General features: G+C 38.8%; 1 protein-coding gene across 1 annotated transcript; it reads left to right on the forward strand.

Moving 5' to 3' along the window:
• Window positions 1–2,173: 2,173 nt before the first annotated feature.
• Window positions 2,174–22,773, forward strand: LOC137096747 (pulmonary surfactant-associated protein D-like). The gene is made up of 7 exons (XM_067466973.1): window positions 2,174–2,376; window positions 6,459–6,575; window positions 9,528–9,635; window positions 16,987–17,103; window positions 18,175–18,291; window positions 18,987–19,070; window positions 21,782–22,773. The coding sequence occupies exons 1-7, from the start codon at window positions 2,175–2,177 to the stop codon at window positions 22,156–22,158; spliced, it is 1,122 nt and encodes a 373-aa protein (XP_067323074.1). The 5' UTR covers window position 2,174; the 3' UTR covers window positions 22,159–22,773.
• Window positions 22,774–24,505: the final 1,732 nt, after the last annotated feature.

The raw sequence follows: 24,505 nt of genomic DNA on the forward strand, positions 1-24,505 counted from the left end.
AAGTAGCTCAAATTGTGTATTTGATCTGTGGTTTGACTCAGTAGGGCTCTCATTCTTTTCTCATTCAATGTAAAATTTATCATGGGTTTAATATGCATTTAAGAGTGTGTTCCATATAAATCACTTCTATCTAGTGTGCCTTCCCAGAATAATGACCCCATAGCACTTTCTCCTCCAAAGCACTTTACATTTCTTTAAGTCTGCTCATATGCCCTTCCACAAACACCAGTATCACCTTCCGTTCATGTCCCAGCATTATTTCCAATTTTAACTCTACATTTGGCCTTCCCACTGTTTTTAATTATGTGTTGTTTTATTGATAATATTGTGTATCTTATTGTCTATGTGTTTTTAATTGCTTGTACTGTTGTTAGTATTGCTTGTATTGTTGTGTTTGGGCTCGGCCTCATGTAAGCCGCACCGAGTCCCTTGGGGAGATGGTAGCAGGGTACAAATAAAGTATTATTATTATTATTATTATTATTATTATTATTATTATTATCACCGGATATTAACTCAAACCCTATCCTTTTGAAATAACTCACACTGTCAAGAGGTATTCAGTGATTAACAAAATTCCTTACAACCATTTTATTCTTAATTCAAGATACTACTACTTTTCTATCTTCCTTTGGTCCCAGTAGGAACATTAGTCCCATTTAGGGAGCACTTGAATCATGCATCCCTTTATGAGAAAGATTTGCCCAGACATTGAGCTGTTTATGTAGTTTGCCCAGGCCAAAACAGGCAGTTTGGGAAGAATCTTTCAACCATGACACTTACGCCTACCTGAAATGTTATGTATATTTCACCTGATACGCCTCTTTCTCTTCGAAACCAACTTTATCTTCATCTCTTCTTTCTGCAAACAGTGGGAAATCCCATCCTGCTTTACACTTCCTATTGGCTGTACGAGATTAATAGCAGACATTAGCTCTATAGGGTTGAAAATCCATTGTTCAATTTCTTATAGGCCATGTGATTTAGAAACTAGAGCCTGCATTATGTAACTCAGAGCCTATAAAAGGAGGACTAAACTCCTAGTAGATTATTCACGTTAAGGTCTTTGTAGAGCGAGAAATTGCAAAGAAAGTGAGTGGATTTTTAATTTGTCTTTTAATGATGGATATCTGAAAGAAACTGACAAATGATATGAAGGCTGCTACCAATTCCATGTAAGAACTGGTCAACTTGCATTATGCTCAACAAATTTGATTAATTGCAAACAGGCCAGATCTTCCTACTTGATTCATTCTTCACTGATAAGCTATCTTTAGATATTAAGAGCTTTCTTTATCTGATGTTCTCATCTTTCTGTGCTTATCTTATAATTACCTCCATCTTTAACAGCTAGGTTTTTTTTTCAACAGCAGTATAATTCGTTAGTCTCTTGATCTCTTTTGTTTAACACTTTCATTAAAATGCATTTGGAAAACTATCCCCTTGAAGGCATTGTTGAAGTGTCTTGTTGACAAAAAGAAAGTGGAATTTCTGCACTTTAAAAATGATGCAAAAGAAGGGGAAATTTTGGCATGTCCAGTTTGCTATACAAGTAGGAGGAGATCTGTATTGTGATACCCTTTGCTATGGAAGTAGGTTTGCAGTTCTTTCTTCCTGGTGATACCATCATCTTCATGTTTGCATAGCATTGGATCAACTGAGTTTAGCATCAGGACAGAATTGCAAAAAGACGTTTGTGCTGGAGTACACATTTTTAATGGCATTTTTAAGCAACACTGGGAAACATTATGGGTTTTTTTTTGTCTGCATCTGTTGGAATTCTCAAGACCACATAGTCACTAGTTGGGTATTCATTCAAAAAAACAATCTTTCCAAGGACTCTTTTAAAGTAGAACTAGAAGACATGGTTTCACTGAAATCCTAGAAAGTCAGTGCAAGTCTAGATTGTTTTAGGTTTTTTCAGGCCGTGTTCTAGAGGCATTTTCTCCTGATGTTTCACCTGCATCTATGGCAAGCATCCTCAGAGGTTGTGAGGACTAACCCTAACCCTAACCTCACAACCGGTCATGAAAGCCTTCGACAATTCAGTGCAAGTCAATAGTTAGCTTTCCTTTCATTCCAATGCAAGGCAAATCAATTTGTGTAAGCTAAGAATGTCTTAACTTTTTCATTTCTGTTCTTTTAATTCTTTCCACAGAACAAACCACAAAACCATGTTGGAGTTTCTAACATTTTGTGCTTTAGTTTTGTGTGTATCACCGGCAACAACCCCCAGGCCAGTAGCACAGCAAGTTGTACAAACTTGGCACCGGAATGCCTGTTCACTGGTTGTTTGTGCACCAGCTGAGAGAGGCTTACCAGGGACAGATGGGAAAGATGGACTCCAAGGACCAAAGGGAGAAAGGGGAGAACAAGGTATGGACAAATATAACATTGTAGTGGTCTGTACTGAGATAAGCAACTGTAGTGAGATTGGGGGACATTTGGTCAGTGCATGAGAACATTGTCCTTCTTGAACACGGATCTCCTCAATAAATGGACAAATTATGATGGTGGTGGTGGTGATTGCATTCATTTATATCCTAGCTTTTTCCTGACAATGCGGCTCAAATTGGCTAACAATAGGTTGTTGTGAGTTTTCTGAGCTGTATGGCCAAGATCCAGAAGCATTCTCTATTGTCATTTCACCCATATTTATGGCAGGCATCCTCAGAGGTTGAGGGGTCTGTTAGAAACTAGGCAAATGAGGTTTATATATCTGTGGAATGTCCAAGGTGGAAGAAAGAATTCTTGTATGCTTGAGGGAAGTGTGAATGCTGCAAGCAGCCACCTTGATTAGTATTTAATGCCTTGAAGCTTCAAAGCCTGCCTGGTTGCTGCCTGGGGGCAATCCTTTGTTGGGAAGTGTTAGCTGGCCCTGATTGATTCTTTCTTCCAGCCTGAATGCTTATGGGACATGGCCATACAGTCTGGAAAACTCACAGCAACACAGTGATTCCGGCCATGAAAGCCTTCAACAACACATGGCTAACAATACTTTAAAAATAATGCAGACATTTTTAAAAAACTATACAAGAACTTTGGTAAATGTAAAAAAATATACATTTTAATTATAAACAATTTAATATATATAGTTAAAATATTAACAATAAAACACTGAACTTCATTAAAAGGTTATACAAACTCTAATTGGGTCAGAATTTAGTGTGGGTGAGGGGGCAGTCCAACAGGAAGAGATAGTGGGTCAGAAGGATGAGAACCATTTCAGCAGTTCATCATGGATACTACATGGGTACTACTTGCTACACTTGTGCAAAATGAGAAGGGGCAGTGGAGGTTCCTTGTAAAGGCTATTTATTTATTTATCTATTTATCTATTTATTTATTTACAACAATTATATGCCACCCTTCTCACCCCAAAGGGGACTCAGAGCAACTTACAAGATATATATTCATATAATATATTATATTATTTGCATAGTACAATATCAGTATTATATATTACTATATTGTACTATACCATTATATTGTAATATTATTAGTAATATTACATGTAATATAAAATATATAATTATAATCGTTTCAAGACAGGTTTGGATGACATAGATAAGGAAATACAGATATGATTTGCATAGTACAATATCAGTATTAAATATTACTATATTGTACTATACCACTATGAACTAGTTGTTAAAGAAGAGTAAATAAGAAAAAAATAAAACCTTCCAATTTAGCTTTTTTTTGTAAATTTGAAGCTGCTGCTGTTGGGTGCCTTCAAGTAATTTCCTATGGTAACCCCAAGGCAGTTTTTATCATAGGATTTTAGAGGCTACAATTGTGCGACTTGCCCAGAATCGATCAGTGGGTTTTCATGACTGAGCAGGGATTCCAACCCTGTTCTCCATAGTTCAACCCTCGAACTGCTCCTCCTTTTCTGTAGTTAATGACTAACATTTTCTCTTTCATTAAATATGATATTAAACACATATAATGATAATACAGCTGACCAGACATTTTAAAACAACTGCACAAATTGCCTCTTTGTTTAATAGGCATATAAAACAGGAAACACTACTATATTGGGGAGAGGATGGCGACAACGCAAGTTGATTCTAGTGACAAGTGTTGACTGAAAAAAATATCTAGAAGTTTCTACCTTCTCTTTCATTTCCAGCAAATAATATTTTTGCCATTATTTTTCAGGGGTGGGGTTGGGATCACTTGTAACTTTTAAGATATACCAGTAAAATCTCTACTCCAGTTTAAACTCTAACAGTTCCAATTTCAGTTAATGTTAGAATATTGCAAACCATGAAATTCCACAGACTTTGCACATAAAAGATATTGTTGGGATAACTCCTGCTCCAAGGGACCTGCAATTTCAGCCCTAATTAGATGGTTAATCAGACATCAGTTTTGCTTAAAGGTTAGTGTTTGGGGATCACTATCTGAAGGATGAGTATATTTCCACAATTTTTAATGATACATATATTCTAGGTATGGTTTCACTTAGTTGTATTTAACTGACACTGGGGTAGACAACTACCCAATCCATCAATTGATATCGAAATATGTCAGCAAGTCTATCGTATTCACATTATTCATTATTCAGGAGTCATGCCTCAAGTTACTTAATATCGGAATGATTTATTAATAAAAAGTGTGGTGGTACGGCTATACCAGGAGCTCCAACTTTATTTTCTTTCTGTTAATCTGTTTGCAGTCATAGGGCAGGTCTCCTGTCCATCATAAATAAGCTTTGGTTCCACCCCTTGTTCAGGGCTCTGGGAGGGAAAGGAACCATTTTTTTGGTCAGTCTCACACAAGGAAGCTAAACTATAGGACGTAGACCAGCTCGTCCCATAGAAAAGCTTCTTTTCTCAAGACTATTCAGGGAAAAAGGAGCATCCAGGGAAAAGTAACATCCGGGGAAACAGAAATTCTAGGGAAAAGGTCCCAAGGCTCTGGCTGAGAGATCACAGCCTCTCAGCCTCACAGCAAATAAAGGAAAACAGCCCTGAAGTTCTCAAAGAATTCTCTGAGGGAGGACAGCACTACAGATCCACGGAACTCCAGCTGAAATATCTTCAAGCCTCAGCTGGTAGGTCTACTCGATACCCAGAGGCATTTGGACCCACACTGATGAGGCATAGATAGTAAACAGCCTGGGAGAGGTTAAAAAGGGTTTTTTTCTACAGAGAAGGTTCAGTTAATCAAAGTCAGGTACCGGCCCATTGAGGACTAGACTAAGAAAGCCTTGAAGTGTTGTTTGAACCATTGAAAATTTGTTGTTTGTTCCATAATAAAGACTTTGCTGTTAAAGACTCTAAAGACCATCACTTCAGAAAAATCCCTGGGAACCTCTCTTTGAGGCACCCCTGGCTTCCCGCTGGGCTTAAAGTATACGCCCTATAGAAAAGTACTGCTGTTACAGGCGCAGGGTGCGACAGAACAAAAAGCCCAACACATTTGGATCTGTATATGTTCTCAAATACCTTCTTCAGGAACTTTAGAAAGCCATAAACAGCGACAACACATTAATACACAAGAAAACAATGCATAATTTTACAGTGTATTAAAAAATTATTACATTTTAAACTGCCTATGCCCTGGACATATACATTTGAAATTTTTTAAAGTCGGAAATTTCTTGACCTATTACTTACTAGAGAGAGAGAAAAGGTTTCTTACACCAGTAAATGATGTGGGGAAGGGGATATGCTAGACAACATTCAAGGGCACTTTGAAGCAACTGGACTAAAGGTAAGGAGTTCACCAGAAAAACCAGAGGAAATTTATTCTGTTATTCAGATGTGCATCAGAACAAACTCTTAGACACACAGTCAAAAATTATTGTAGGAAAGTCTACCTGTCCTCTTTAACAGTTGATAACCAAAGGATGGAAAGAATATTAGAAAATATTTTTAAAATTGTTGAATAGCAAGTTTCTTAATTTTCATGACTTACTGGGAGCTTGTTTTCAGCTGCTCTAGAGACTAGGACAGGGAGCTATGTTTTGATGGTGTGTTCCTGACAGAGGACAGATTATACAGTATGATGGACTGGCGTGTAAAGAATTCTAGAACATGAATATGATAAATTATCCATCATTATATTTTGTCTTTAATGTTTGTATTCTTAAGTTAAAGAAAGCATACATGTCAGCTTTCTTGCAATGGGTTACACAATTCAATAGACTTTCTATTTCTCTTTGCCAACTTACGGTTTTAATGATTGCTTATGTATTGTTTTTAACGATGACTTATGTTCAATTGTGATTTTATTATTGTAATTGCTATGTAGTGGCATTGTAACGGTGCCCATTGTAAGCTGTCCTGAGTCCCCCTTTGGGGGTTGAGAAGTGACAGGATAGAAATACGGTAAATAAATAAATAAATAATCTTTGTCTGTAATTTACCCATCTTGTGTTCATGTATGAAATGTTTATTGTTGGCCCATTTAATAATTCACATCTTAAATATTTTCTCAAACACCAGGACTGCAAGGACCAAGAGGGATACCTGGTCCTCCAGGAATAATGGGTCCAGTTGGACCAGCAGGACAAAATGGGTCCCAAGGGGAGACAGGACCAAAAGGAGATGTTGGAGAAGTGGGTAAGAAATACATTTGATAAAATGATTTCTTATAACATAGCACTTTAAGTTACAGTGTATGCTACTACTCTTGATTTAACCACTAGTCTTCCTGTAGCTGTTTCAAGTTGAATCCAAGCTCTCCGGATGATGAACCAGACAATTCAGAGGTTCCTCATGATGGAATTCTGGGATTTGAATTTTAAAGAGAATGATTTATCTTTTACTGTATAGTGTGCTTATTTTATGTATCGTTCCAGGCACATTGTGCCATATGTAAGTCGCCCCAAGTCCCTTCGGGGAGATGGAGGCAGGATACAAAAATAAAGTTGCTGCTGTTGTTGTTGTTATAATTATAATTATTATTACTATTCTGACACAAAAACACAGTATGACACAGCAAACGATATATATATGCTGGATTTCGTATCACATAATCACAAGTCGAACACTTCCCAAACGTTTGGGACTGTGTGATGTATTTTTGAATGATGCGTGCAGATCCAAGTAAGGTGGCCTTTTGCAGTTGACAGATTGTGATTTTGTCGATGTTTATTGTTTTCAAATGCTGGCTGAGAACTTTTTGCATGACACCCAGTGTGCCGATTATCATTGGGACCACCTATACTGGTTTATGCCAGAGTCTTTGCAATTCAGTTTTGAGGTCCTGATAACGGCTGAGTTTTTCCTGTTGTTTTTCATCAATTTGACTGTCACCTGGTATGGTGATGTCAATAATCCAAACTTTTTTTTACTCTTTTCCACAATCATGATGTCTGGTGCATTGTGTTCCAGAACTTTGTCAGTCTGCATTCGAAAGTCCATCCACATCAACCACAACAGGCCGAGATACCTATATATTCCTCATCAGTTTATATTTTGCATTTTTGTGTGTTAATTTTCCACTACCTTTGCAAGTTCAGGATCCCACCAGTTCTTTACAACTGGCAGATGGTTCTTGTGACATTATTATTATTATTATTATTATTATTATTATTCAGGTTTTTTTCCAAATAGTTTTAATGACTCAACAAACTACAAACCCCAGGAATCTATGAGATATTGCTATGGCAGTTAAGTGGACTCACAGAGTGAAGGAGCTTTTAATCTGATATAAATCAATCTGACACTTTATTGTGCAGAACATGCAAAATATAAACTGCTAAGGAATATATAGGTATCTGGTCTTGTTGTTGATGATGTGGATAGATACATCTGTGAATGAATACATGTGGATGGGCTTACCTTCTGAAAAATATATACTGAAGCATATTAATTAAAAAGAGAATAATACAGAATACTAGGGACTGGTTCTTTATACATTTCATTCCATGGAGAGATAGGATGAATTCTGGTGGTTCTTGCTATGTACCTTACAAAGGGATTGCTCAGCCAGTGCACTAGATTAGAAATTGGGTCTCAGTTGAAAGAAAGAAACCGAGAGGGAGGACAAAGGAAAATATAAATTGTTGAAGGCTGGGCTATATAATCTTGTCACACTGGGGACATTATTACAGAGAGAACCCTATTGGAGACTCTCTAGCCATGAATTACAAATTATCACCTCATGACATCATTGTAAATTCACTGCAAAACAATCTTCAAGTTGTATTTAAATAGTCAGTTTTGAATTGGGGCAAACACCCATTTTAGGGCTTTTGAACATGTGTGCAACTAGTCTTACAAAGCAATTCCAGCCATACAGTAATATGCTCCTGCGGTGACTTCAGGCCAGTGATGTTTATTGTGTGTACGTTGTGGCTATTCTTCTCTCTGCTGTTGTTGTTAGTTCCCAATCCGCTGTCATTGGCACTTCCAGTAGACAGACAAAGAAGAAATCTGGCTGCAAAGCCCAAAGTTTCTCTTTTCTTCATGAACATTTCCTTCTGAAAATGAAGGGAGGGAGGGAGGGAGGGAGGGAGGAAGGGAATAATTGTACAGCTCCACGGCTGCATCAATCTGCTGGTATGAATTTCCTCCCTTAATCAAACATGTCCTTTTCTTGCAAGGCAATGCCATGTTGCAGAACTTCCTAAGGTTGCATGGTTTTGTATCACTGAAAAAGGCTTCAAAGACAAAGCTCCCACTTGCAAAACAAACACAACAGGAAAAACTTTAAAATTTTAAGTTAATATTTTAAGTGTTCATATGGATGGTGCTTCAGTACTTTGAAAACCAAAAAATACAAGGGTATGTAGCACCAAACCTCTGAACTCTTGGAGTGCCACAATTCTCACAGGAAAAAAAAGAAATATTAAAAAGGGGGTGTCTGGAGAAAGATGTGGAATGCATGGATGAGAAGAGTAATGTCCCATCAGCTGAAGTAAGCTAAATACACTGGGCAATCTAAAAGTGCTTTCAGATAGCTTTGGTATGATAAAAAAGAGGACCTAGACAGGCATGCTATAGTTTCAAGCAAGGTTTGCGATGGCAAAAACGATTTTAGGAGACTTGTGTGACAACATCTTGGAACAAGCATATTCACATAAAATATCAAGAGACGTAGGTGCTGTTTTTTAACTTTCTTAAACATACAACAATAGGAGTGATTTTTGGGATCATCACTATAAAGGTCTCATCTATTGTGTCTGCTAATTTATTATTTATTTATTTATGCTAACCTAAGAGATCTTAACTGTGGGCCTTCAAGAAGATAGAATTGTGTGGATGAAGGTGGTCCCAAGCTGTTTAGGATTTTTAAAGATCATTTATCTAGTTTTTCTTCTCAGGCAAGAAGATCCAAAGACCTGATAGAGCAGAGCTATATCACACTGCAGACTAGAGAAACTAATGATCTACAGCACACATTCATGTGCCCCTAGCTTTAGCCTGAGCAAGTCCAAGCTCATTGCAATGTGGCATAATGAATTCAGAGCTTGGGAAACTAACCTTGTTTGGGACAAGATCTAAATTGGCTTGTCTTGCTTAGTGCTTTGTTTCGCTCTGCTCACATAATGTATTTAATTTCAACAGGACCACGTGGAATTCGGGGTCTGCAGGGTCCCCCAGGAGACATAGGGCCTACTGGAGCAAAAGGTGACACTGGACCACAAGGTGAAAGAGGTGCGATGGGACAAATAGGTACGTCTGTTTATTAGGTAGTTGGATAACTGAATGTATAATTGGAAATTTAATAAAATAGAATGTCTGGAATTTGAATCACTCCAGAATGGGGAAAAGATAAGTGATAGTTAGGGATGAAGGTAATCAATTACACCCTCAGAGGGTCAATTAGCTGCCTGCTTCCCAGTATTTGTTTATTTATTTATTTATTTATCGTGTCATCCGCAACCAGAACATTGTATTACATTTCTAACAGAACAAAACAAACAAACAGATAAAAAAACCCACAAATTTTGCAAACTTGATAGCTGATTAAATGTCCTTTGACCAGTATCTGGCCACTTGGAGTTCCTTTGGTGTTGCCGCAAGAAGGTCCTCCATCGTGCATGTGGCAGGGCTCAGGTTGCATTGCAGCCAGGTGGTCAGTGGTTTGCTCTTCTCCACACTCGCATGTCGTGGATTCAAATTTGTGGCCCTATTTCCCATTAATGCCATTTGAATAATTTTACAGCCCTCTTCTGGAGACTATAGTGTGTTTCAGTGGAGGTGGGTGCCTACAATGAACTTTGCATTGTGTAGAGCTGAATTTGTCCTGAATCTGGGATACACTGAGATCTGCTGCAGTACATTATTCAGTTGAAATCAAACGTTCCAGTGATTTTTTAAAATGTGTGGTATAACCTTAGATGTCCAGTGCAATATTCATTGGAGACAAGTGTTTTGTAACTGCCACAGTTTCAAACCACCTTGAAGCTGTATTGTAGTGTCAGAGTAGATGGGGCCTATGAAGCTCGTCATGAAGCCACCTTGAGTCACCATATCATTGAGAAAGGCAGGCTATAAATGTCGTAAATAAATAAATAATGAAAAGCTGGTGGCTTAGATATTTTAGAATACAAGAAAACCATTTGATAATGTGTCTTGGCCATTTATGTGGGACATTTGGAAGATGAAATTTGGAACAAACTTTCAAAAACGAACTGACTTATGATGACCAATGTGTTCACATTTTGATCAATGGAGAATTGACAACTGTAATATTTATAAATTAGTAGAGTGCTGTAGAGATGTGTTCATTATAAAGTGTTATTTATAATGTGTTTAAACTGTATTTATAATGTTTATTATAGAGTGTTTAATGTACTGTGTTTAAACTGCATTTATGTATTACATTTATTGCCATGGCCTAGCTGTGAGGGATAGGTTGCCATGGTGACAAGACAAGGCAGAAGAGGAGGTGGGCGGAGCTTAAGGAGAAAAAGGTTGGAGTGTGGCAGTTAAGCTCCAGTCCGGTGGAGGAGACCCGGAGAAGAGCAGAGCCAGTTAAGGGCTCTGGGAAATAGCAGAGTCAAGAAAGGACTCTGGGGAAAATAGTTTAGTCCGGTGAAAGAGACCCAGTTAGGGCTCTGTTGTGAAGCTGTGAGAATTCAGCAGTTCTTAGAATTTGTGAATATTTCTTCAGCAAGAGAGCTGAAGGTGTTACCTTGTTAGATTACTTAGGTTAAAGAATCTAACAGAGGGGGTTTTAAGGATCGCCAGTAAGGAAAGACTGGTGATCAGTGGTTTGTTCCGAGTATAGGGCAAACAGTGTGGACATTCACAATAGGGAACTCTGGAATAGTATAAGCACTTCACTAAAGAAGGAGTTTGTAGATTTGTAACATTCAGAAGCCTGAAAGTATCTCAAACCAGCCATTTTGTAACATCAAGCCTTGTGCCAAGTTCAAACTCTCAAAACTGCAACAATTACGTTCTGTTAACAATAAATCTTGTTCTCTTTTTATTTCAAACCTGCCTCCTCCATTGCTGTTATGCTTGGTGCATTCCACACTACCAAAATCACCTCACAACCCAACTAAAGATAAACAGAGACATAAACCAGCGTCTCTAAACATATTCGTGGCAGTTTAATTGATATTTAAAAGAAGGTTCCTCACAGAATATTGGTGGCATTAAAGAAGATTAATGCTTCCTCACATAATTTTTGGTGGCATCTAGTGAGATTAGCACTGCTTCTTTACATTTTTGGTTGACAAGCGGTGGGATTAACGCTTCGTTACATTTTTGGTGGCAGACGACGGGATTCGAGTAACAACTAATCGAGTGCCTTAAGTTTGATTTTAAAATAAGTTGTGAGGTAAAAGTTGCTGAAAAATGGCTACCAGGCGGCAGAGAAAGCTGGCTGAGGAAAGAGAGGGAGACATAGGGGAAAGCTCGAGCTCTGAGTCAGAGACAGAGGCAGTGCCTATGTCAGAAATGGCTTTTAAGTACAAGTTAGAGATGAAACGATTGGAGATGGAGAGAGAGGCAAAACAAAGAGAATTTGAAGAAAGACAAAGGGAGAGAGAACTAGAGATGGAGGAAAGACAAAGAGAAAGAGAGAGAGAACAGGAGTTAGAATTGAAAAGAATGGAGTTTGAGCTAGAAAAACAAAGGTTGGCTTTGGCACAAACATCCAGTGTTGTCCAGGAAGGGAGATCTGGAGTGGATACCCCAGATTTGACAAAGAAATTCCCAAAATTTACCAAAGGAGATGACCCAGAGAAATTCCTTATATCTTTTGAAAGATGTTGTCGAGATTTTGGGTTGGCTAAAGACAAATGGATGATATACCTAAGGCCTCAGATAAATGAGAAGCTTTTACAGATTTATGGACAGATGCCGGAGGAGTCTTGTAGAGACTATGATCTGTTTAAGAAGCAGGTTCAACAGGAATATAGATTGACTCCTGAATATTATAGATTTAAGTTCAGGACGTTGAAGAAAGATAAAACACAAAGTTTTGCTCAAGTGGCCTCTAGATTGTCTCAACTGTTCGATAGTTGGATAAAGACGTCTGAGGTAGAAAATTATCATCAGCTGAGGGAACTTTTGAAATTGGAACAATTTTTCCAATTAGTTCCTTATGAAATTCGTTGGGTGATTCAAGATCGCAAGCCATCCACGATTGTAGAGGCAGCGGGTATGGCGGATCAAATAACAACCTTGAAAGAAGGATTCAAAGGGGAAGATCTGCCAAATGACAAAAGAATAAACAGGCAGCCATTTTATTCACAACAAAAGCACCCACAGCAAGAAAAGGGTGCTGACATAGAAAACACCCCCTATAGGAGGCAGAGTGTAATAAGACCAACTGCTCCTGAGGTAAAACGACGGTGCTATCTATGTGGAGAATGGAATCATTTAAAATATCAATGTCCCTTGTTAAGGAAAGAGAAAACAACCCTCTTTGTGAATAAAATGAAAGAAACACCAAGGGCAGAAGCAGATACTGTTCCAAAGGAGAGTTCAAGCTCAGAGCCTCAAGAGAAACAATGTCTGTTTATCCTGTCAGGCAGCCCATCTAAAGACTACTTAGAAACCATTTCTATTGATCACAAAGACAGGAAAGCACTCAGAGATACAGGTTCCGAAATATGCATAGCGCATCCCGAAATAATACCTCAGAGATTTCAGCAACCAACCTCTGAAGTAAGATTAAAAGGTTTAGGTCCCGCGATCCCGACACCCGTGGTGACCTTGCCAATAGAATATAAAGGATGGAAGGGTGTGTGGGATTTTGCAGTCAGTCCTGACATACCATATCAATGTTTAATTGGAAATGATTTGGCTGAAGAGATTAAATACTGTAAGATGGCGTATGGGGAGAAAGAATGTAACAATGAAAGCCCTGAACAGAAAGCCCTGTGTTTTGCCATACAACAAGATGGGGACGAGAAGCCAGAATCTAGCACTACGGTTGCTGAGCTTATTAAGAAGACAGGAGGAGTCAGAGAAATTCAACAGGAACAAAGAGCAGAAGAACAACCCTATAGATTTATTGCTGAAGATGGTGTTCCAAATATAAAGTCAGAAGTGTACAGCCAGAAGAGACCATGCAAACGAGGAACAAGCCCTGCAGCAGAGCCGATTCCAGTGGCTGATTATTTGAGAGCCAGTGAAGAGAGTATAGAAACAATAGGTCTGGAAAGACAAGTGATAAACTCTGAGGAGAAAGAGGAATCCTTGACCTTAAAAGATGTATTTCCTTCAGCGCCACATAAAGAAATTACCTCAGCCGAACTTTTTGACAAAGACAATAAATTAAAAGTAAAAGAGAAAGCTAAAGGAAAACAAACTCTGGATGTGACAGTAGAAGCTGATGCGAGTTCAGAATATCCAGGGGTCTTCTGTGAAACAAAGATCCATACATCTGAAGAGAAAGTGAACAGAAAAAGAAGATTTGGCCATGTGTCGGAAGAGAGATCTCCTTTATCCTTGAACGGAGAGGAAAGAGAGAATAAAAGCCAAGCTGATAGACTGACAAGAAAACTAATATACACAGACTATATTGGTGATGATAAAAAGAAAAAGCTGCAATTTCTAGCTTTGGAAGTTTGTCCAGATAGCAGTGATGAGCTTGCCATGAAGAAGGACAATATTCGTGTTCGTTCTTCCAAGGACAGTGAGTTCTCTTCAGTGCCAAGAAAAGATGCTCGAGGAATTCCAGATTATTCACCACAACCTGATGCTTCATGGAAGCAAGCCATTGTTCAAGCCCTGAAAATCGATGGAAACAGAACTGTTCCTGATAATTGGAAGGTCAGACAAAAGAAGAAACCTAAAAAGAAGAAACGAAGAAGTGGAAGAAAGAAGCTAAAAGATCATCATAAAGAGACATTGCTGTGGACAGTTGGTCCAATACAACCGAGGTTGTGTTTGAACCATGGGACATTGGACACTAAGACATGTCAATGATCAAATGTGGGAGTTTAACTATTGTGTGGGCTATTAACAAAGTGGGACCATATGTATGGAAAAAAGTTGTGGTATGGTATATAGATAAATGTCTTATAAATTGACCAGACTAGGTAGAAAGTCAATTATATATGTTAATGGGATAGAAACACATTTAGACAAGGATAGTTTTATTCAGGTAAGCTATATAGATATAGGTTTAGTGTTAGCCTGTTAGTTTCATTGGAAGGTGTTTCATCAATACTGATTCCATGGAAAAGGATTTAGCTTTTAAAATCTAATGTATGTGTAAGGTAGTGTAATATTAAAGTGTGGTAGGTATATATGTTTTACAATAGGCAATAGATATTTACGAATATATATATAAGTATAAAAATGTGAGACTTTGATACCACATCCATAGATGATACTAGAATTTCATAGGTTAAAGGTTTGTATGTATGGTAATTAAAATATACTTAACCATAATATGTTTCCCTTTCAGAATTGATGTATATGTATATTTATTGTTAAATGATATGTGAGATTATTTTTGCTATTCTAGGATTAAGAAATATACAAAAATAATATTTCTGGGGAGGAAGGTGTAGAGATGTGTTCATTATAAAGTGTTATTTATAATGTGTTTAAACTGTATTTATAATGTTTATTATAGAGTGTTTAATGTACTGTGTTTAAACTGCATTTATGTATTACATTTATTGCCATGGCCTAGCTGTGAGGGATAGGTTGCCATGGTGACAAGACAAGGCAGAAGAGGAGGTGGGCGGAGCTTAAGGAGAAAAAGGTTGGAGTGTGGCAGTTAAGCTCCAGTCCGGTGGAGGAGACCCGGAGAAGAGCAGAGCCAGTTAAGGGCTCTGGGAAATAGCAGAGTCAAGAAAGGACTCTGGGGAAAATAGTTTAGTCCGGTGAAAGAGACCCAGTTAGGGCTCTGTTGTGAAGCTGTGAGAATTCAGCAGTTCTTAGAATTTGTGAATATTTCTTCAGCAAGAGAGCTGAAGGTGTTACCTTGTTAGATTACTTAGGTTAAAGAATCTAACAGAGGGGGTTTTAAGGATCGCCAGTAAGGAAAGACTGGTGATCAGTGGTTTGTTCCGAGTATAGGGCAAACAGTGTGGACATTCACAATAGGGAACTCTGGAATAGTATAAGCACTTCACTAAAGAAGGAGTTTGTAGATTTGTAACATTCAGAAGCCTGAAAGTATCTCAAACCAGCCATTTTGTAACATCAAGCCTTGTGCCAAGTTCAAACTCTCAAAACTGCAACAATTACGTTCTGTTAACAATAAATCTTGTTCTCTTTTTATTTCAAACCTGCCTCCTCCATTGCTGTTATGCTTGGTGCATTCCACACTACCAAAATCACCTCACAACCCAACTAAAGATAAACAGAGACATAAACCAGCGTCTCTAAACATATTCGTGGCAGTTTAATTGATATTTAAAAGAAGGTTCCTCACAGAATATTGGTGGCATTAAAGAAGATTAATGCTTCCTCACATAATTTTTGGTGGCATCTAGTGAGATTAGCACTGCTTCTTTACATTTTTGGTTGACAAGCGGTGGGATTAACGCTTCGTTACAAGTGCTATCAAAAATAGAATTGTGGTTATATAATAAAATTTAAAGGGAGTAGACTAATAAAGTATAAAAGCCATCAGACAGTGAATGAAACGTCTGTAGATCTATTTGTTTGGAATATATGTATGTATTGGTGTGTTTTGTTTATGTGACAATGTTCTATTATTTTAAATAGATATCTAGTGATAGGTCTGTAGTAGTAGATAAAATGTATTTCTGTCATTTTTAGTGTAATATATTAAAAATCAGCTTGTTTGTTCTATCATTGGTGTTCTATCTTGTTTTTTTCCTTCTTCAATAAAATTACTTACATAACAACAACAACAACAACAACAACAACGGAAAGTAATGGCTTCATATAACTTAAGCTTGACTCTCCATTGTAATAGTCTTAAATCGCAAGTGTGTGTGACCTGCAACAGGGTTGAGTTCATGTTGATATTTTTTGGGTTGTTATACAATAGGGTTAGGGTGAAAGTGTGAGTCATCATCTCTTGGAGACTGATTGCAATCAGATCAGTTCAGCAAAAATTAATACTTTCTCTTTCCTTCATTAATTACTAGCTTAGCCAAGTCTTGATCACATCAGCAAAAAGAGCTGATCTTTTCCACATACCTTTTCATTGGCCACCCCAAGACTGTGGAATGACCTCCTGGAAGAGCGTTACACAAAGTATTTTTTTACACAGATAATGTTTTTTGTGCAAAATGCCTTGTTTTATGTGCAAATGTTGACTCTGCAAAACCATTTTTGTGTAAAAACAAGTTTTAAGAGTGAAATTTCTCAAACAAATTATACAGTGTGAAAAAAAAACTGAATCCCTAATGGCTTCATGTGGCCATGATATTTAGGGGTGATAGGAAGTGTAGTCCAGAATATCTGCAAGGTACCGGGCTGTAACAATAAAGCTATCAAATAAAGCTTATTTCAAATTAACTGCAGTTATTTATGTGAACTGCACTTAATTTGAAGTCATCTAATTTTGTTCCTGTGACAATTAGAAAGCATTTCTCATTTGATTTCTGTCCCCATATGAACATAACTGCAGGTCCCAAAGGAGACACTGGAGCAGAAGGTCCTCAAGGTAATCCAGGGGCCCCTGGCCTCAAAGGCGATCAAGGGTCAGTCGGTGAAAAGGGAGCAAAAGGAGACGTAGGAGCCAGAGGTAAGTGGCGAAAATATATTATCATATTAAGGGTAGAAAAATTAGTTAATCTTCTTTACATCCCAAATACATAACAAATTATTCATCAGACCAAGCATATTTAGTAATGTAGAAAGCTCTAGAACAGACAAAAGAAAGCAAAACAGATGTCTTTCAATGATATACAGTAATATTTGCAGCCATTCAGATTTAGCTCTTAGCTTACAGGACTTTTTAAAATAGGCCATTCAGATTCAACAAACACAGAGAATATCAGTCTTTTCCTCTCTGTAGAAAATGAGAGCTAAATACTTTCTACCTATAGAATTTGTTGTTGATTTTGACTTATGGCAAGCCTGTGAATAAGAGGGCTTCAAATCACACTATCATCAACAATAATGTTTCCATCTTTGCAATCTCAGCATCTTAACTGAGTCTATACATCTTGTGGTCTTCTTTTCTTTCCTCACCAAACATTATTGTCTTTTCTAGCAAATCATGTCTTTTTGTGGTATGGCTGAAGTACAGCAGCCTCATGTCCATCTACATTGCAGGATTAAGGCAGTTCAACACCACTCTAAAGCCATGAATCAGTGCTGTGTAATTGTGGGATTTGTAGTTTGGTGAAGAACCAGCACTCTTTGGCAGAGAAAGCGGAATACTTTCTGTGCAACTGCAACCCTCATGATTCCATTAGCACTGAGTCATGGCAGTTTAAGTGGAGTCAAACTGTGTTACTTCTACAGTGTAGAAGCACCCTTAGGGAGAGTTTAAGGTCAGTTTGCTCTAGAATCCATTTAATATGCTTTTTAGCAATCCATTGAATATTGTGGATTTTTTTTCCAGTACCACACTTCAAATGAGTTGATTTTCTTCCTGCCAGTTTTTGTCACTGTCCAGCCTTCACAGTCGTACTTGGAAATGGGAAATACAATGGCATGGACAATTCTAGCTTGAGTATTCAGTCTTATATCTTGGCACTTCATGATCTTGTTGACTTCCTTCATAGCTGCCCTGCCACATCCTAGTATTCTTTTGATTTCTTCATTCCATTGATTACCTACTTTTACTTACTTTTAAAATCTTACCTAGGATTGCAAGGTGCAGCAGGACCACAAGGACCTGTGGGGAACACAGGCCCTCCTGGATCAAAAGGAGATAAAGGTTCTCCAGGAGAAAAGGGGACAAAGGGTGACAGTGGTCTCTCGGGTAAGGTTAAGAAAGTGCCATTTGAATGGGGGGAAAATCAACTTTAATATCTAGGGAAAATACCTGGGGAAAGTTCAATACTGTTCCTTGGTTACTTGCTTTTGGAGCCCTCGAGTACACTTTATGCTAGAGTGGGCTTTCACTGTCCATGAGATTTTAAAAACTCAGACGTTTTACAGAATTGGAAATGAACAAATACATTTTATTTGCAAGTTGTTGCTGATATTATCTGCTTACCCTAATATTCTTTAAAAAAAACTAGACCACTTCAGTAAAAATACCATTATATACAGTCTCAGGAGCAAAATTATAAATCCCAGTGTAGACAATCCTTGAATACTTAATATCAGGGATACTATGTGTTTCCAAGAAACAAAAGTTTTCTTTTGAAAGATATCAGAGGCATAGATGTTCATGCAGAACCAGGTTTACAATTTAGCTATAGGCAAAAAAAAAAACCCCAATAACAATTATTTAATGTGTTGGTATATTTTGACCCTGAGGATGGTTTGGAGTATTTCCCTATATCACTATATTTATTGTGAGTGTATGTATGTGTGTGTGTGTGTGTGGGGGGGTGCCATTTGAGTGGGGCGGGGAAACATGCTGGGACAGCACTTTGAAGAAGGTGTTTGCTACTACACAGTACTACAGTACTACTTTTTCTAGAAATATATCACTCTTTTTTCCCATAGAGGTCAACCTGATGAAAAACCAAGTCACTGCCCTTGAGGGACAGCTAAAAGCTTTACAAGCCAGTTTCACCAAGTATCAAAAAGGTAAATATTAGGGATGTGCAGTTTGGTAGAAATCTGTGTCATTTTCGGTGTGCGATGTTTGGCTGCCCCCCCCCCCTCCTCCAGTCTCATTTCAATTTTAGGGAAGTTCCCCAATTCAGGAGGGGTTTCTGTTTTCATGCCAGAAATATTTGGAACATTGGCACCAATGGGGAAACTTTAGAAGCTCATTTCTCTGTCATTTTAGGCCAATCAGCAAGAAACTCACCTCATGTATAGGCCACATCTTCTACTGCAAGCCGGATAAGTTTCAGAACGTTTCACCAATCCGCTAACTTTTTAGAAATTATTTGTACCAGAACCTTTTTTAAAAAAACCACAACAGGGGGTTCTGGGAATAGAAGTCCCCAGAGCATCCCAAAAGAGGGTGGGAGAATGGACACAGTCAACCAAGACTCTAATTGGCTGAGAAAAAAAAGTGAGAAATACACAGAGAGAAAAACCTTGACTTCAACTCCCATCGTGCCCCGGGAGGGAACACAAGGCTCCTTCAATGCTTGCACTGTACATTTGCCTCAAGTGAGCATTGGGTGGGGGAGGACCTTTGGGAAGGGATGAAGAGGACTGCTAGGGAGGAAAACAAAGGAGGAGTTGCAGCTTTCCTGATTAGCGAGGTTGCTGGGCCCGTACACCACCACTTCCACCTCAGGTAGAGGGTTGCTCAGCCCCATTGGTTCCCATCATTAGCCCCCAGTAGCCAAAAAGTTCCAGCTGCTGTGATCTGTTTTGGGTAAAGTTTCGGCTGCCCCACACCAGGCTCATTTTCATGGATTTAGCAACAGAATTCACCAAATCATTTGAATCCGGTACACAAAAATCAAATGATACCCATCCCTAGTAAATATTGAGCATAATAGCAGAATAGACATGAGGAAGTTAGTATAAGGGGTCAGTGCATTTAATTAATCATCAAAAGGCTTTTAAAAATCCTAATTCATTTGTGGAGCTTGTTTCCAAAATGTATTAAATCCATTTGAACCAATTTGACTGGAATTGAAAAGAAACATGCTGAGGATATGCATTCTTTAGCTATAATATGCAATTTTCCAAGCCCTATACAAAAGTGATTGAATACATTTTCATAGTTGTGATATTCTCATCCTAGCCAACAATGTACTGCCACCTATAACTCATTTTTGTTTCTTTTCATTCTTAATTTGGTATCATTTAGAAACATGATTCTGTTAGAAGGGAAAATAAACTGATGGGTTTATGAGCTCATCCATGTTACCTACTTAAACTGTAGCTGGTCCAGAGTATCAATACTCTAGCCTGGCTATGGGGTTGGCTACACTATCCATCTCCATCCTACATTAGTGGCGAACAGTGTCTAGCGAAAACCCTGCATGGAAAGCTTTAGTTGACAAAGTTAGAAAATGCATCAGTAATTTCAATACCTTTGTGTTTATCCCTGTACTGCATTTGGTGCAGAATTTTGGCTTTTCCCTGACTTTGGCTAATATGAGCCATTGCGTGCCTGTTGGAGAGATGTTTGGTTACACCTCAGTAGTCAGATGTGAATTGATCATATCATTTGCCAAGAATCTTCTGAGATCCTCCAGGCATCTCACCAGAAGAAGTTATGTCTAGTTATGGGGGAATCGCAATCTACAGTATAGAGTAGCAGCTCTATAGTCAATCCACCGGGAGAGGGGTGTGCTTGTGTTGTTCAGTGCAGAAGCAGGAAGGGTATGCCAAACTCTGCATAACAATATATATGTATAGCCATGTCATTTATTTATTTATTTATTTATTTGATGCATTTATTAACCGCCATTCTCAGCCCTTTAGGGCGACTCATGGCGGTGTACAACACATATAAAAAGGCAATTTACAAAAAGGCAATTACAACAACATATTAACAATACAACAATTACAAAGTTACACTAAATCCGCTTCGTCTCATAGTAGAATCATAACCAATCTCATATTCCTTGTTCCATTCCAGTCATCTTACCACATTGTTATAGCACTTAATTAAATGCCTTCTCGAACAGCCATGTCTTAAGGCTTTTTCGGAAGGACATAAGGGAGGGCGCCTGTCTGATGTCTGCAGGGAGAGTGTTCCACAGCCGGGGGGCCACCACCGAGAAGGCCCTCTCTCTCGTCCCCGCCAGGCGTGCCTGTGAGGCAGGCGGGATCGAGAGAAGGGCCTCCCCAGACGATCTCAAGGTCCTCGTGGGCTCGTAGGCCAAGATGCGGTCCGAAAGGTATTTTGGGCCGGAGCCGTTTAGGGCTTTGTAGGCCAAAACCAGCACCTTAAATTGGGTCCGGTAGCAAATCGGCAGCCAGTGGAGCTGGGACAACAAGGGCGTTGTGTGCTCCCTGCCTCCCGCTCCAGTTAGTAACATGGCTGCCGCGCGCTGAACCAGCTGAAGCTTCCAGGCCGTCTTCAAGGGCAGCCCCACGTAGAGAGCGTTGCAGTAGTCAAGGCGGGATGTGACCAGAGCGTGTACCACCGTGGCCAAGTCAGACTTCCCGAGATACGGGCGCAGCTGGCGCACGAGCCTGAGCTGTGCAAATGCTCCCCTGGTCACCGCTGAAACCTGGGGATCCAGGCTCAACGATGAGTCCAGGGTCACACCCAAGCTGCGAACCTGCGCCTTCAAGGGGAGTGTGACCCCATCCAGCACAGGCTGTAACCCTATAGCTGGCATCTCTTATTAAAATGTTTTCCAACATTTTTGTTTCAGTTGCAGCATTCCCAGGAGGCCGAATTGTTGGTAACAAAGTGTTTATAACCAGTGGCTATGAAGGCAACTTTGATGATCTGAAGCAGAGGTGTCAGCAAGCAGGTGGCCAGTTGGCTTCCCCCAGGAATTCAGCTGAGAACACAGCAATTAAAGACATTGTTGTTCTCTATCAGAAATCAGCATTTCTAGGAATAACTGACATCCAGACAGAGGGGACATTTAGATACTTGAATGGTGAGACCATTGTTTATTCCAACTGGCAGACAGGAGAGCCCAATAATGATCACAATCAGGAGGACTGTGTTGAAGTCTATGTGAGTGGCAAATGGAATGACAAATCCTGTGGGGAAAAGAAGCTAATAATCTGTGAATTTTAGACCAGCCATCATAATATGTCCAGGCTATAGGCCCACAAATTTTAATCACCTTTTTATCCATAGGAATTAAGATAAAATAATCACCAGTTTATTCATCTTCACAAAGTTTTTGTGAAGTGAGTTGTTGGTATATCTGCATGATTAATATAGCCAATGATGACTACAACAGTAGTAATACTCATCCATGCACAAATCCGGAAAACTGAAGAAATTCCAAAAATGGGAATTTGGATAATTGAAACAATTGAGATGGTACAAATGCATAAGCTAACCATGTTTCTGAGAAGAAAAACAATCAAAGGCATTATAGCAAATTGGGAACTTTTCATCATTTTTTTCTGAAAGATTTTTAAAGTTATTTGATAAAAAAATTAAATTTAAAATAAATATTTAAAAATTACTATAAAAGTTGGAGGGTTAATAAAACAATATGTACCAGTAGGGATTTGGATTAATCATATGCATAACCGTCTAGTGAGAGAGTAGGAAGTTACTTTATTTTTAAAAATCTGTTAGGATAAGTATATATTTAGTTAATTAAATGATTACTTGTATACCAGTGTTTCTCAACCTGGGGGTCAGGACCCCTGAGGGGGTCGCGAAGGGGTGTCAGAGGGGTCGCCAAAGACCATCAGAAAACACAGTATTTTCTGATGGTCATGGGGATTCCATGTGGGAAGTTTGAGCCAATTCAATCGTTGGTGGAGTTCAGAATGTTCTTTGATTGTAATGAACTATAAATCCCAGCAACTACAACTCCCAAAAGTCAAGGTCTATTTTCCCCAAGCTCCACCAGTGTTCACATTTGCGCATATTGAGTATTTGTGCCAAGTTTGGTCCAGATCCACCATTGTGTGAGTCCACAGTGCTCTCTGGATATAGGTGAACTACAACTCCCAAACTCAAGGTCAATACCCACCAAACCCTTCCAGTGTTTTCTGTTGGTCGTGAGTGTTCTGTGTGTCAAGTTTGGTTCAATTCTATCATTGATAGAGTTCAAAATGCTTCAAATCCATCACTGGTGGAGTTCAGAATGCTCTTTGATTATAGGTGAACTATAAATCCCAGCAACTCCCAAATTACAAAATCAATCCTCCCCCAACCCCACTAGCATTTACATGTGGTTGCATTGGGTATTTGTGCCAAATTTGGTCCAGTGAATGAAAATACATCTTGCATATCAGATATTTACATTATGATTTATAACAGTAGTAAAATGACTGTTATGAAGTAGCAACGAAAACAATATTATGGTTGGGGGTTACCACAACATGAGGGACTGTATTAAGGGGTCACGGCATTAGGAAGGTTGAGAACCACTGTTGTATACATTTTGTTAAAAAATCATATATTTTGTAAGGTGTGTCTTTATGTGATATGTTTGTTATGCAAAATAAAATAAAAGTAATACAATCCAGCATTATTATAATATGTTCCTATATTCTTTAGTCTTGAGAAGTTGCAACAGCATGGTTACCAAGCCTAAATCTAATTTTTTTAAAAAAATCCAACAAAAATATTTCTATTGCATTAATGCTATCTTCATACATCAATGCTTAGGTGCGTTCCATTGGTTTACTTTAGTTGGGACTAATTATTGAACTAAACTTAAATTATTTTTGGATGAAAGAGGACTGAAATGAAATTGCATTAGTTTTATAATTAATTGAAAAAGAGCAGCTCATTATAAGTATGCATCAACTCTCCAGAAGAGAAATTGTGCTCTGCCATACAGCACCATCTTGAGGAACCAGGAAGAACATCAGCAAGGGGCTTGGAAGGACGAGGCAACACTTGCTTGTTGTGAGATGCCTCTGACCTCAGCTCCTAGTGCAGAGGACTGGCTCTTCACAGACTGAAGGTCTAACTAAAAGCAAGGTCTGGATTCTCAGCAAAACACTGGCTTACCTCCAGAGGCTGGGGGACAAAAGGAGGACGCGTTGTGGGTGTGGGGCTGGGACCAAAGGGGCAACACCGAAGGGGTGATATCGAAAGGGGTTCACTCAATTGGGGGACCCACTTTGGGCATGGCATGAGGGCAAGGACCTGTCCTTCAAGTCTATTATTTTGTTTTTAACATCTGCCTACCCGATTTTATATAAAGTTGTTTTTATGTGCCATCTTTTAGCGCCCTCCCTCTCATGTGGGAAGGATGTGATTTCTACAGGAGGGAGTCACCAGATTCATGGGGAAGCAATTGCTGTCATACAGGGAAGGGGAAGATGCAGAAGGAGCAAACAGTCTCATTACCAACAAAATGGGGACTGAAATAGAGTACTTATTGCTCCCAAACATTGTCCTATATCACATTCCCAAGGAATCCAGGACGGCGTCCTCCCTGCTGTCC

Source organism: Anolis sagrei, chromosome 3 (assembly GCF_037176765.1).
Source record: "Anolis sagrei isolate rAnoSag1 chromosome 3, rAnoSag1.mat, whole genome shotgun sequence".
Taxonomy (NCBI): Eukaryota; Metazoa; Chordata; class Lepidosauria; order Squamata; family Dactyloidae; genus Anolis; species Anolis sagrei.